General features: G+C 39.5%; 1 protein-coding gene across 2 annotated transcripts; it reads left to right on the top strand.

Moving 5' to 3' along the window:
• Positions 1–1,662: 1,662 nt before the first annotated feature.
• pax10 (paired box 10) lies at positions 1,663–11,931 on the top strand. Of its 2 annotated transcripts, none has more exons than XM_047376358.1 (8): positions 1,663–1,865; positions 2,637–2,822; positions 3,687–3,899; positions 6,203–6,285; positions 6,359–6,515; positions 6,813–6,886; positions 9,055–9,187; positions 9,288–11,931. In XM_047376358.1, the coding sequence occupies exons 2-8, from the start codon at positions 2,717–2,719 to the stop codon at positions 9,386–9,388; spliced, it is 867 nt and encodes a 288-aa protein (XP_047232314.1). In that variant the 5' UTR covers positions 1,663–1,865; positions 2,637–2,716; the 3' UTR covers positions 9,389–11,931. The 2 variants fall into 2 exon arrangements, with proteins under 2 accessions (XP_047232314.1, XP_047232313.1); XM_047376357.1 differs by having other exon boundaries at positions 1,664–1,865; positions 2,633–2,822.
• Positions 11,932–14,454: the final 2,523 nt, after the last annotated feature.

Genomic DNA, 14,454 nt, shown 5'->3' with positions numbered 1-14,454 from the left:
GTAATCAGTTTTTTAAGGATTGATTGCACTCCTTACATTAGCTGATTGTTCAGCATCTAGGAGGAAATTATATTTGTATTCTTTAACGCTGAGTTTTTGAACTCTTTGCACCTTTGATTAAAATGGTAGGGAAACCCTTAATATTACACCAAATAATTCTCATCATAGGATAAACATATCTTTTTTTGATTTTTTTTAAAAGAAATAATAAAACCGTATGCAGCAACTCTACAGTATTTCCAGAGACAAAGGCAAGTTAACCAAATATGTGCCTGAACTCATTGCTTTGAATAAAACTGTAAAAAAGAAAAGCAACTATTGTTTTAGCTACGTCTCTGCTGCTCTAGCAGTTCCAACACAGAGTCCAGCTCCCTGCCGGCTCTCAGTGGATGTAGGTCATTACTGTTTGGTGTTCTGGTTTAAAACTGGTCGTGTTTCGACAAGTTTTCCAACACTGGTGGATGCATTTCTCTCTCAAACCACTTGGTAATCACTTGCTGGTGTAGTTTTTCAGTCATCCAGTTTCCTCTTTTCCATTAACACAACATAAACACAAGGAAGAAAAACTTTATTTTTACATCAGGAGTGAGTTTTTTATGCATTAAAATGCATGTCCTTTAAATCCTTCTGCCAAAGAGGCCTTCATGGTTCAAGGTGCACTTCTTCTCTGATGTTTCTTCCCAGCTTCAGGTCTTAAATGTTAATCATCAAACAATTAGGATTATTTGTCATTTTAGAAAAATAACTGACATTTAGCCATATTTCATTCAGCAACTTCAGATCATGTGAACCAAGAAGTGTAAATTATTTTGAGTGAGAAACAAATTTTTTTTTTTTTTTTATGTTGCAAGAAATGGTTAAATTTTTCATTTAATGAATTCCAAATACTTAAAATTATTTTTTTTTAATTATTGGGTTTTTCAAATATTTTTCAGTTTTAATTTATTGTATTATTGTAAGAGTTAAGGTTCTGGCCTGAGATATGGCCCGATGGTCTGCTGTGGCCACCCACAAAAAGAGCAGCAGAGAAGAAGAAAAACAGAATCTAATGTTTTGGGTTAATTTCTAAACATATTTAAAATGTAATTCTGGCTAAGACTAGTTTCGGCGAAATGTCACTCCCGACTCAGAATGCTAATTACGTGCTAATTCCTGCCACATATAGATATTTACAGAAATATTAGAAATCAGTACCACAGTGCAACAATTCCATTATTTTTATACTTTTATGTATCTTTTTAGCTTTATAGCAAAAATACCAAATGTGTGTCAAAATTTACCTAATTACTTTTTTTAAGGCCTTTTCTTAAATGCACAAAAATAAGAAAAACTAATACAAATGAACCTCTAAATAAAAATGTGACCTAGTCGAATACAGTCTGGTCTGAAAATACTTCCCTGCTTTTACTTAGTATTTATGTGTAATTTATGGCTAAAATTGAACCCCATCATCTATTTATCATCCCCTATCTTTCCATTATCTGTGCTTTATACTCCACTCTCTCAGCCTTCCCCCTCCTCCTCTCGCTGGCATTAAGTTCAAACTTGACACTGATGTTGACTCACTTTGTCACCCCTCGGTGGCTCCCTCTCCCTTCCTCTCTTCCTCTTCCTCTCTCTCCCCATCGCTTGGAGGACACGAGTGCCCGCAGACGCATTTCTCTCCCGAACCCCCCTCCCTCTCCTCCCTCTTTCACTCTATCTCACCCTGTCCAACTCTCTTCATCTTTCTCCCTGCACTCTCCTTTACAACACACACACACACACACAGCGTTGTCAACAAAGCCGGACGCTGGGGGAATAAAGGTCCACGGAGGAGGAGAGGAACTCTCAGGACCCCTACTTCGGTCTACCTGGTTAACTTGGTAAGTTGGTTAAATTGAATCTCTTAAGCTTTTAAATTTTCATATTATGTCATTTTTTGTGGGGGTAACTTTAGTGGGACGAGTATTACCACCAGTTGTAACATTTTCCAGGTTTCAGGTGAAAAATTTATTAATCACCTTTTTTGCTGAATTCAAATGAATCCAACTTGACCTTTTGGCACTTGATCACTTTGGTCGAGTGAGTGATTTCACTCAGTATGATGTTGATTTGCTTTACCCTCCTTTCTCGCACTCTTATATAAGATAAAACGAGAGTTGGGAAAACATTTATTTGTAAGAACTATGTGATTAAGTGCATGCTTTCACAATACATCCTATTTTGCAACCTTTTCTTGCATGTACAACGCTGATTTTAATGTCTTATTAAAATTCCAACTCATGCAGTTGCTCCATTTTTGTACATGTGCAAAGGCAGTTTATGTGTCTCCTATGAATTCGTAGTTTTTTGGGGGGTTTTTTGCTTATTTGTGACTGCATGCAAGCACTCAAGCTAAAAGCAAGTCAAATATCATGGCTCTCTGAGTGGGTTCTAATGTACCTCCTATCCCCATGGTATACTAGCATTGCAATGTATAACACACACACGTTACGACAGCGAGCATGTAACTAACTCCATTTATGTCTGTCATCATGAGGCTAATTCGCCACAATGCCAACCATGTGTGAACTCATGCGATACGAACCCCTCCTTCTCCTTCTTCTTCTTCTTCTTTGTTTTGCTGCTATTTCAAATCGGATCCAAAAAGACAGGGAGGAGTAAACAGGGGCGATCACACGCAGAGGACGGGGGCTCCTTTATTTCTCTCCATGCTGGTCTGGATGCTCGTAGTATGTATGAGAAGTTAACCATGCTGAACCTGCAGAGTGGCTCCAACTGGAGCGGGCCCAACAACTGGTACCATGATCCTACCGGCGTTCAGACGCAGCACAGCACAGGTGAGGAGACATTTCCATCAGGATGAATGCACGTCTGCTGGTTTTTGATATGGGAGATATGGCTCACTGCCCAGGGTGCCAAGGCCAAGGGGGTTGCCGCATGCACCCTGGTTGGAAAATGGTTGCCTGTCAGTTGCACCCAATAAGTTTTTTGCTGCTTATTTGCATGTTCAGTTGTAAAGGATGTAACTACAGTATCGGATTTGCAGTGTTAATTGCAAAGCCTCTTTTAGGGCCAGCTTAAAGGTTGTTTTTTTATGCAGTCTCTGCTACATTTAATCATTTGCATCAAAATCTAAAAAACTAAAATTGAGTATTTTCTTGGCTTTTTTGGCATCAATATGACCTTAAACCGATGCCAGTGTGATGATTGCAAAATACAGTCTTGGACTAAATTATGTTATGCTGCTTACAGTTCAATCTGTCCATGTAAATCTATTGAAATCATTTTAATTAAGCAGAAGACTTAACTTTAAAAAGAGCACAATTATTTTATGCTTACGGGTTTGGATAAGACCTGTCCAGGCTGTAACCCTCCTCTCGCCCAAAGAACAGGGGAGATATGCACCAGCATCCCGCAACCTTACGTGGGTAAAGCACTTGCAGACAATGGAACGATGGCTCAGTTAAGATACATTGTAAAAAGTAGGTTTTTTTGTATAATGAGCTTTGTCAGGGAGTGTGTGTGCGTGCGTGCGTGCGTGTGTGTGTGTGTGTGTGTGTGTGTGTGTGTGTGTGTGTGTATTGGTGGTGTGGAGGCCAGAAAGAGGGACTCGCCAACCACCACTTTTGCTAACATTCTGCAATCCTAAAATATGACATTTCTTTGAAAAATGTGCATGTTTTTTCTCTCCTTGCTGGCAGTGTCCGAGGGCTGCATGCTGGACACAGAGGGCAGCATGGGGGGAGAGGCGGGGGGAGGAGGATCTGGCAGAGGGGGAGGAGGAGGAGGAGGAGGAGGAGTCCCTGTGGAGCGGGACGAAGGCGAGGAGTCTCAACTGAGGCTGCAGCTCAAGAGGAAACTGCAGAGGAACAGGACCAGCTTTACACAGGAGCAGATCGAGGCTCTGGAGAAAGGTCAGAATGTGCAAGCACGCAAAGCTCAAACCTTTTGCTTCTCAGAGGGCAGGAGTGGGGCCATGATGCAGCTACAACACACCTTTGTGAACAGATACAGGCCTAGCACCTGGCTTATCTCTCTTTGACTTATTGCAAGGCAACAAACAAAATCAAGGTTTGCATATTTTAACAGGCCGTGATCTTTATAAGCACCTCCGTGGGCCAAACAACTCCTCGCTGTGATGAGTTCCAGTTCCAGATGCAAATCATCCACTATCTTAACTCCACAAATATTCCCGATCCATTCCAAAAAGGCCTCTGGCAACATAATGCAGCAGACATTCTGATAATGCATCATTACTACAGCCGTGCTATGCAGCAGGATGTGGCCCTCGTATCTGCTGAGACAGATCAGAGAGGCACCCTTGACTGGATGTGGCTGCGCAAGGCCCTCAAGCTAAGTAAGAACTCGGTGTCCACTGTGCACCCGAGCAGAAACATATCGCTATGGTCAGTCTGTGCAAATGACATTAATAAGGTACACTGACCTCAGTGCACAGCCAAAGCGCAATAACAATAATGTGCTGACACAGATGCCAGTTATAACCAAGCCAATTATTGCAATTTATAAGACAGATTTAATTTATGGAGCCGAGATTATCTTTATATTAAGTATGCATAAACTTAAAAAGTTGCAATATATATATCGGCATAATCTAATGCTTTATCTATAAAGTATGACATTTCCTCCAAAGCCTGAAATATTCCCAAATAGCCAAACCTATCTTCCATGTAAGCAAAGGTAAAAGCCTTCTGTTCAGACAGCTGACTGGCAGTGCTTAGCAACAAGAGGGGGAGAGACAGCAGATCCTTACTCCAGTTTTTTTTGTAGTTTTAATCTTTTAATTGTTTTTTTTTTAGCACATAACAAAAATAAAAACAACAAGCAGCATAACTATCTGCCTTAAACATCAATGCAAACCCATCAATTTTTCCTTGCAACCCCACAGTACATTTCATTTTGTAATCAGTACATTTCAGTGAATGACATTCTTTTATTTGTCTATTTTATTGAAAGAAAACATCCACAAAAAAGGAGTCTGTTATATTTGTCATCACGTTGGTAACTGTTTAAACTTCTCCAATTATTTCATCATATTTGTCAAATCTGTTCCTGCTGGATAGTCAGTAAAAAAGCTATTTTTTCCCTGATGGGAGAGCTGTAAATACAAATACATAATTTCTACACTCCAAACCACGAGCTATCTTCAAACAGCCAAATTGGTCTTTTCTGCAAGCATGAAACGTAGTAGGGTTCTTTCAGCCAGCTGACTGCCAGTGCACAGCAACAAATAGGGGAGAGCCACGGTGCATTGGTATATCCTACGTACAGCCTGGAAAATTCAGCACTTTCTCTGGCATCTTATAAAAACCTTACAAATTGAGTTCAGGGTATGACAGAAAATGTTATTGGTTTTAAAACCTGCATCTTTTTAAAACCTTGATACCGCTAACAATCCTACGCCTACTTATAGCTCATATTCATCTGTCTAGTTTACATTTTAAATGACCAAGTGTTGGAGAGTGAGACCAAACTCTGAAGTTTAGAGCTTTCTCTGAAACTAGACCTGAAAACCTGGAGATCAGAATGATGACTCAGCCTGCTCCTGACAGGGTGTGACATGTTTACGTTTCGACTCATCAACAACAGAAATGTCAGCAGTTTGCCAGCTTTAAATGAACCGCCCTGATGAGCAATGATTGTCTGAAACCAAAACCTCTCATTGCAGCTGGAAGCTGCGTCGGAGGGGACACTTCGCTCACACCCAGACTTTGTTTCTAATTTAGTCTGCGGGTTGGTAATACTGGTATATCTGACCAAATACAACCTGAAACCAGCTTTGATGAGATTCAAACCAAATAGAACTTATCTGCTGTTTAGTTTAAAGCAGCCCTGCTGCTTTGAAATAAAGTGCTCAGACAGCTTCTCAACTTGAATCCTTTCAGTTGAACTTTGTGCGTGTTCCACTTGGATAAATAATTGATACAAAGTGCAACAGATAAATATTTCAAAACGGGTTGTAAGCATAGAAGCTCAACTTCCTGGATAAAGGTTCCTCTAAAACATAATTAGTAATCCTAATACTCAATCTGCACCAGAATCTGTCAAAATTAGCACGTCTCTTCTATTGAGTTCTCATCAACTTTATGAATCCAGTGTTGCAGAAGGTTCAGGGCAAACTGCTGGATTTCTCACATATCCAAACATATTATATTGCATTTTATGTTGCATTTTTGACAAAATGTAAAATCTTCCGCAGAGTTTGAAAGGACACATTACCCAGATGTTTTCGCAAGGGAAAGGCTGGCAAACAAGATCGATTTACCTGAGGCCAGGATACAGGTGAGGCAATCAGAAAGGTTTTATCCAAATGTTCTGAAGTGGGAAATAGATCTGACCAGACTCTGATTGGCAGGTGTGGTTTTCCAACCGGAGAGCTAAGTGGAGGAGGGAGGAGAAGCTGCGCAACCAGAGGAGGTCAGGTGGCGTTACCTCCTGCTCACAGAGCCAAGCCCCTTTGAGCACCTCCTTCAACACGTCCGTCTACCACCAGCAGCACGGCAGTAGTTCAGGTAAAGAGCAGCTCACCGTCAGCAGATACCAGGCGATCATCAGCTCGCTCTAACAGCACATCCATGACACCAGAAGCAGGAGTTTACATTTGCTTCCCATGATTTAAACATTCGGTGACAGGAATGTTTTAGTAGCTGATAATTACAAACCTCCCGGCATTAGAGTTTCTCCATTGGAGTGTATCCGAATTAAACATTCCCACCTCCAGATGGTCTCAATGAGTCTGAGTGTGTGTGTGTGTGTGTGTGTGTGTCTGTGTGTGTGCCCACGCGCTCACCATCTCTCTGTCTCTGCAGGGTCCATGTTGAGTCAGACGGAGTCGTCCCTGCCCAGCTACAGCTCGCTGTCTGTTTTCTCACCTGGAGTCCAGGTTGGACATTCAACATTCATCCTTCATCAACATCTTCCAAACTACATCACATACAGAGCAGCATCTCTGTCATTGCAGGGAAACCCTTAACTGTAAAACCGCTGATGTTAACAATTATTTTAACAACAGACAATCATTTTTAATAATGGAAAATATAAGAATGCAATATCAAAATTCTAGACATTTTAAGAACTCCAGAAAACTGCGGCAAATGTTTTAAATTCAGTTGAAACAGCAACAGGGTTGATGTAGGTTCTGACCTAAAAAGGCCAAAGGCTCAATAAACTGAACCAATGTGAAAAAAAATGAAGACAACCCCAGAAAATTACATTATTGCACATTTTTACAGCTTGAAGTTCTGTAAATCAGACTGATAGGAAAGTAAAGAACAGACTGAGCTCCATTAAATCATGTATATTTGACTCCAAATATAAGCAATAGAGTCTTTCGTGCATTTTTAATGAAAACATATTTAGGAAGGGAGAGGACATCCTTTAATCTATTGCAACATTTTATTTATTTATTTACTTTGCTTGCAATGTTCTTTTTTTAGGATCCTGCAAAGCAAGCCACTTTTCAAAGTCAGTCAGAATCAGGATAAAACCCCTAAAATGGCTTTTAGTTTCACCCCAAGATTATTGGAGGCCCCCATCTGGCCCCATGAACACTTTTGGGATTTGGCAGCTATTTAAAGATTAAATGAGTCATAAAATAAACTGAATTATCCATTGTTTTATAAAACTGTTTCCATTTTTTAAAATGAACATTATAATTACAGTGAAGTGGAATGCCTCTGCAGATTATTTATGTAGTTGGATTCAGGCAAAGTAATTAGTAATAAAAATGCTTTCTCGAAACTTCAACAGTTGAACTGATCTTAGTAACTGGAAAACATTTACCCTGCTTGTTCTGTAACTATATATATATATATATATATATATATATATATATATATATATATATATAATATACATCAATGTAACATGCATAAAAGAGTTGATATGTAATGTCATCTTTTAAAACAACTGTTTAATTGGCCTTCTATGGTGAGACATGTAGTTTTTTTTTATTTTTAGAGAAACTTTTGGTGTTTATTATTTATGCCACTCCTTAAAGTTAAATAATAAAAGGTATATAATTATCAAAATTTAACTAATGATAATAATAATAATGTCTGGTTCTACTGTAATATGAAGAAATGTATACAAATCTGTGCCTTTTCAATATAATTTGTCAAAATTTCAAATATTAGTAAAAATTAGACACTGTAGACTAGAGATAGATTATCATTTCAATGCAATGATTTCAGGGTAACAAACTGCAATGATCAAATATTATGTTAGTGATATATTTTCCTCTGTTTTATGAAACTTCTCCTAGAGGTTAAGCTCAAACCTTGATTGCTCTGCTTACAACCAGAGGTGGGTAGGAACTAGTTACATTAAACTTAAGTAACTTTTTATTAAACAATCTACTTCTAGGAGTAAGTTTACAGCACTGTACTTTTTACTTCTACTCTTACTTGAGCACAACTTCTAGCTCCTCTACCACCTCTGGTTTCTTCACTGAATGAAGAACAAACACTTTTAACTGGAAATACACCAGAAACACGTGTGTCTGAGACTCCTGGTTTGCAAACAAGCTTTATCTTTCTAGTGTTGTTTTTTAACTGCTGTGCCATTGGAACGTCAGGCAAACATACAGTAAACAGTAGAAAGTATCACTGGAAGTTCTATGCACTGTTCTATTGTGTATACATTACCTTCTGTTAGTACTGGTTTCCAAAGTTTTATGTTGTGGAGATTTGGAGATGTGTGCTTCTTCTGCCCGAATTTGTCATTTTGTAGAGATTCATTATTTATTTTGACCCATATTTTATTTTATTATTACCAGAGTACCAGAACCTGCACATCATTTTAGATTTTGTCTGTATGATTACATAATTTATACAAATTAAATCAGATTAAACAGTACTGCTCAAGTACTCAGGTAGCCTTTTTATTGAATACTTTTTTTACTCTTACTTGAGTACAATTTTTGGCACCTCTACCCACCTCTGCTTCCTACTGTCTTGATGTTTTTATGCTCTTACGTCTGACCTAAGGACCTCAGATGATCTTGTTTTCTGTAAAGCTGATCAGCATTTTCCTCTCCTGCTTCGCTCTCAGTCTATTCCTCCCCAGTCGGCCTCCTCGTACTCCTGCATGTTACCTCCATCACCCTCTGCGCCCCGCACCTTTGACTCGTCGGCGTACTCCTCCCCTCACCTGCAGACTCCGCCCTCAGCCAGCTCCAACACAGGTGGGTGTTCGGTCAACAGAGGTGGAAACACCTGCTTTATCTCGTTCAGTTACCTCTGTGCGCTCAAACTGGAACGTTTGTTTTTCCATTTCCCACTCAGGACTCATATCTCCTGGGGTTTCAGTGCCGGTCCAGGTCCCAGGAACTGAGCCGCAGAGCATGAGTCAGAACCTGGGGCAGTACTGGGCCAGATTACAGTGAGCTCCAGATGATTGCTGATTGACAGATTGACAGAAGAAGAAGGAGGAAGAAGAAAGTCATGTAAAAGTCGTGTCAACATAACAAGATTAGGGTACATGTTTTAAGGAAGCACAGGTCTGAGCTATAAAGAAGGCTTGAAGGGTTGCAGACCCCGAAATGCATTAAATGTTTACAGAATCAACCAAAAGCAGCTTTGGTTGCACTTCACGGTATTCTGCTGGTACTGGTATTGTCTCTGTATGGTTAGGAGACATGGGTTGACTAATTTACAGGAGGTCTGAAGAAGCAGGACCAAAGAAGGATGTGCTTTAAAGTATTTACAAGTATTTTGTCACATTATAACCACAAACTTCAGTATATTTTATGCCATGGACAAACACAGCCAGCGCTTAAATGTAAAGTAGAAGAAAATGATCCATTGGTGGTATGCAGTTGTATTTGTTCCCCTTTACTCTGATACCACTAAATAAAATCCAGTGTACACAATTGCTTTCACCTCAGCAATATAAAGAGGCCACCGGTGTGTGATTTAAAATGTAAATGTTTTATAAATAGGAATCTGAAAAGTGTGGTGGGCGTTTGGATTTAGTTTACCTGAGTCAACACTTTCTAAAGCCTCCTATTGCTGCATTTAGGTCACAGCTGTAAGGCTTTTTGGGGGATTTTTCCACTAGCGTTGCACTTCTAGAGGCTGGTTTACAAAATAACATTATTAACACCAGTTTAGAGGTTTGCTAGACATTCTGAATTGGTTTTAAATCTGGACTTTGACTAGGCCTTTCTAATGCATAAACATGCTTTAATTTAAACCCTTCCATTGTTTCTCCGGTTGTTCTGCAGGAACTCAAGCGGTCTCAAGTCTTTTTCTGGTTTTCTTCCAGGATTATGCTGTATTTAGCTCCATCCATTTCCCATCAACTGACCAGCTTTCCTGTCCCCCGCTGAAGAAAAGCATCCCCACAGCATGATGCTGCCACCACCATGTTTTTCCCTGGGCATGGTTGATTAATGTTCTCCAAAAAAATATTAGGTCTTCACAGCAGACCATTTAAACAGAGATTAAATCACACCGATGTTAATTCTAAAGACTAGTTGTTGCACAAGATTTTTATTTATGGGTATTAGAATATAGGGGGCTGAATATAGAACAGATACCTGAATTTTATTTAAAAACCCTGTTTGCCTTTTCTTCTGATTCACAATTATGCAATGCTTCGTGTTAGTCTGCCACACAATGCCCAAATAAAATACACTGATGTTTGTGGTTGCAAAGTTAAAATATGGAAAACATTAAAAGGGTATGGATATTTTAGCAAGGAACCATAAGATTAAAATAATCAGAATTAAATTCAAACTAAGGTTTATTTTTTTGTCCTCTACTGTTGCAGAAAGAAAAACTGTTTCTAACTTTGGGAAATTTGTTTCAGAAATCTGAAGGTGCACATTGTGAGAAAAGCGCAGGGTTTTAACCAAAGCTGTGCCGCAAGCACAAGAAAGGAAATCAGTCATACCAAGTAAATACCAGCATATATCAGGTGTAATGTGAAGTGTAAGCACTGTTTCTTGTTACTTGAACAGCTTAACCATATTGTGATAAACTAGCTTGTTCCCTAAGCGTAAGCTGTGAGACTACTGTGAAGATTTTAGACTTGCTTATGGCAATCACTTGTACTTAAAACTTTGAAAATCTACTATAAAAAAGTGTAAATCCTGCCTATCCTGACTGCACTGAGACTGCATATTTTTGTACAGACGTCTGTGGGTGAAGACCATAACTGTGGAAGACTGCTGGGTGTTATTAGAGAGAATAATGTAACATGATATGGGCTCCAATCATCCTAAAAGCACAAGTTAATTAGTCAGAATAAAAGTTTTGCCATTCTGTCAGGTTAGCCACAAAACAAGAAAAGTAACTGGAGCAAAGCTCTGAATTTCCTCTATATTTGATATTAATTGGAGAATATTTTTATTCAGTCAATTAGACAACAATAACAGCTTGTAAAGAGTAAAGCAGAGATAAAAACTCTGACTCACAAAGGTTTTTTGTACATTACTAACGACACTTTTTCTTCAGCGCGGGACAATCAGGAATTCTTGCACACCAAACGAAAATACAAACACTTTAAAGTGACAATCGAAGCTGGAGGAAAACCATGAACCAACTGTAAAACCACTGCAGCTCTGTGAATCTAACAGCAATGACTTGAAGCAACTGTGCATGACCAAAAGATGGCGCTAGAGACAATCAGCTACTCAGAGACCAATCAAATATTGTACAGAAGCCTTTATTGTACTTTTACAGATATTGAGGCGCTACTCACTTTTTTCCTCTGACTACTGGTTTTGTTGATGCAACTTACATGAAATGTCCTTAAAAACTCCTATTTATTTGTGTTTTCACTTGTTCTCACGGGTCATTTGTGTTGGAGTTTCATTGTTGTTATGTGTTGTGTTAGTACTCAATAGCTACCAAGAGTCAACCCTTTTTTTGTGAAGGCCTTGGATCCCTTTAACGAAAATAAAACAGTGTGTGATAAACCTAAGATGTGCATTTGTGACATATTTTACTCAGCAAACGTCTTAAGAGATGATTAATATTAGGATAGTTTCTAAAATAGAAAGAAAAAAGAGACCTGACCAGATTTTATGGGTTGTTTAATGTTGTTCTAACCCATTTTTTGACATTATTATCTGATATACCATGATCAACCAAAACATCAGCTTAAATAATAGCAATCAACTGTTCTAAAATCAAATGTGCTCTGCCTGCAAAAGAGAAAAATAATAACAAAAGTAAATTTGAAAGTAAAATTCTGTGTTTGGATTTTCTAAAAAATAAGCCTTTATCTGCTGAGTATGTAGCCATCAGGTCATGTTTACATGCAAATAACATACAGAGGTTGGACAATGAAACTGAAACACCTGGTTTTAGACCACAATAATTTATTAGTATGGTGTAGGACCTCCTTTTGCGGCCAATACAGCATCAATTCGTCTTGGGAATGACATATACAAGTCCTGCACAGTGGTCAGAGGGATTTTAAGCCATTCTTCTTGCAGGATAGTGGCCAGGTCACTACGTGATACTGGTGGAGGAAAACGTTTCCTGACTCGCTCCTCCAAAACACCCCAAAGTGGCTCAATAATATTTAGATGTGGTGACTGTGCAGGCCATGGGAGATGTTCAACTTCACTTTCATGTTCATCAAACCAATCTTTCACCAGTCTTGCTGTGTGTATTGGTGCATTGTCATCCTGATACACGGCACCACCTTCAGGATACAACGTTTGAACCATTGGATGCACATGGTCCTCAAGAATGGTTCGGTAGTCCTTGGCAGTGACGCGCCCATCTAGCACAAGTATTGGGCCAAGGGAATGCCATGATATGGCAGCCCAAACCATCACTGATCCACCCCCATGCTTCACTCTGGGCATGCAACAGTCTGGATGGTACGCTTCTTTGGGGCTTCTCCACACCATAACTCTCCTGGATGTGGGGAAAACAGTAAAGGAGGACTCATCAGAGAACAATACATGTTTCATATTGTCCACAGCCCAAGATTTGCGCTCCTTGCACCATTGAAACCGACGTTTGGCATTGGCATGAGTGACCAAAGGTTTGGCTATAGCAGCCCGGCCGTGTATATTGACCTTGTGGAGCTCCCGACGGACAGTTCTGGTGGAAACAGGAGAGTTGAGGTGCACATTTAATTCTGCCGTGATTTGGGCAGCCGTGGTTTTATGTTTTTTGGATACAATCCGGGTTAGCACCCAAACATCCCTTTCAGACAGGTTCCTCTTGCGTCCACAGTTAATCCTGTTGGATGTGGTTCGTCCTTCTTGGTGGTATGCTGACATTACCCTGGATACCGTGGCTCTTGATACATCACAAAGACTTGCTGTCTTGGTCACAGATGCGCCAGCAAGACGTCCACCAACAATTTGTCCTCTTTTGAACTCTGGTATGTCACCCATAATGTTGTGTGCATTTCAATATTTTGAGCAAAACTGTGCTCTTACCCTGCTAATTGAACCTTCACACTCTGCTCTTACTGGTGCAATGTGCAATCAATGAAGACTGGCTACCAGGCTGGTCCAATTTAGCCATGAAACCTCCCACACTAAAATGACAGGTGTTTCAGTTTCATTGTCCAACCCCTGTATAAGCATGATGCGTTTTATGATGCACCTATACAACCTCCAGCCTGAGAAAAGAAGATTGTCTCTTTTCGAGAACAACCCAGGAACCAACATGGCTCATGCTTATCATAAACTGCAAGCTGGTACATGACACTGCGCCGTCCACAGCAGAGTGAATTTAGTAATACAATGAAAGAGGGTCCTGCTCCAAAATAAATATTTACAAGCTTAACAGACATTTACAGCAGCCCATTGTGCACAACCTAAATAACCCCTGGAGAAACCTCTCATGGTCAGATCACACAAAGGCTGAGCTATGTGGCCACAAGGACAAGAAGAAGGTTGAGGCTTTCAAACCTGAAAACATTCTACCATTGTTCAAGCATGGTGGTGGCAGCATCATGCTGAGCGTCTTTTTCACAATAAAAGTCACAAAGTGAGTGGAAAAATGGAGGACTACCTCCGAATTCTCCAACATCCCTTTTAAATAAAACACCTAGACTGTTCACACTTGAACAAGGTTAAAGCAGCCAAACATCGAACTTCTTGGATGGACCCTAACTTCTGTTGAAATTATTGAACTATATATAAAACGTGGGTCTGCACCAGGAAACCAACCAGCTTAATACTGAGCACTGATCAAATATCGAGATGGAATTGTGCCAGAAATATGATGGCTACAAAACATGAGTGGTTTAACCAAATTCTGTATGTTGCATGATCATCCCACCTTGTAAAAAGAGCACTTTATCTAAATCAATAGAAGCCCAGAATATAATTCAATCATTACCCCCATGTTTTCATGTAAACCTTTGACAAGAACTGGAGAAGAATAATGAACATTTTATTCTGAACAAATGTGTCCACTATATTAAAAAGAATAAATCTGCAAAATACCTAACATATCTGAAAGCGAATGGAAA

The sequence above is a fragment of the Girardinichthys multiradiatus genome, chromosome 10 (assembly GCF_021462225.1).
Source record: "Girardinichthys multiradiatus isolate DD_20200921_A chromosome 10, DD_fGirMul_XY1, whole genome shotgun sequence".
NCBI lineage: Eukaryota > Metazoa > Chordata > Actinopteri > Cyprinodontiformes > Goodeidae > Girardinichthys > Girardinichthys multiradiatus.
The sequence above is the reverse complement of the archived record's forward strand: the minus strand, read 5'-3'. Positions and strand labels throughout refer to the sequence as shown.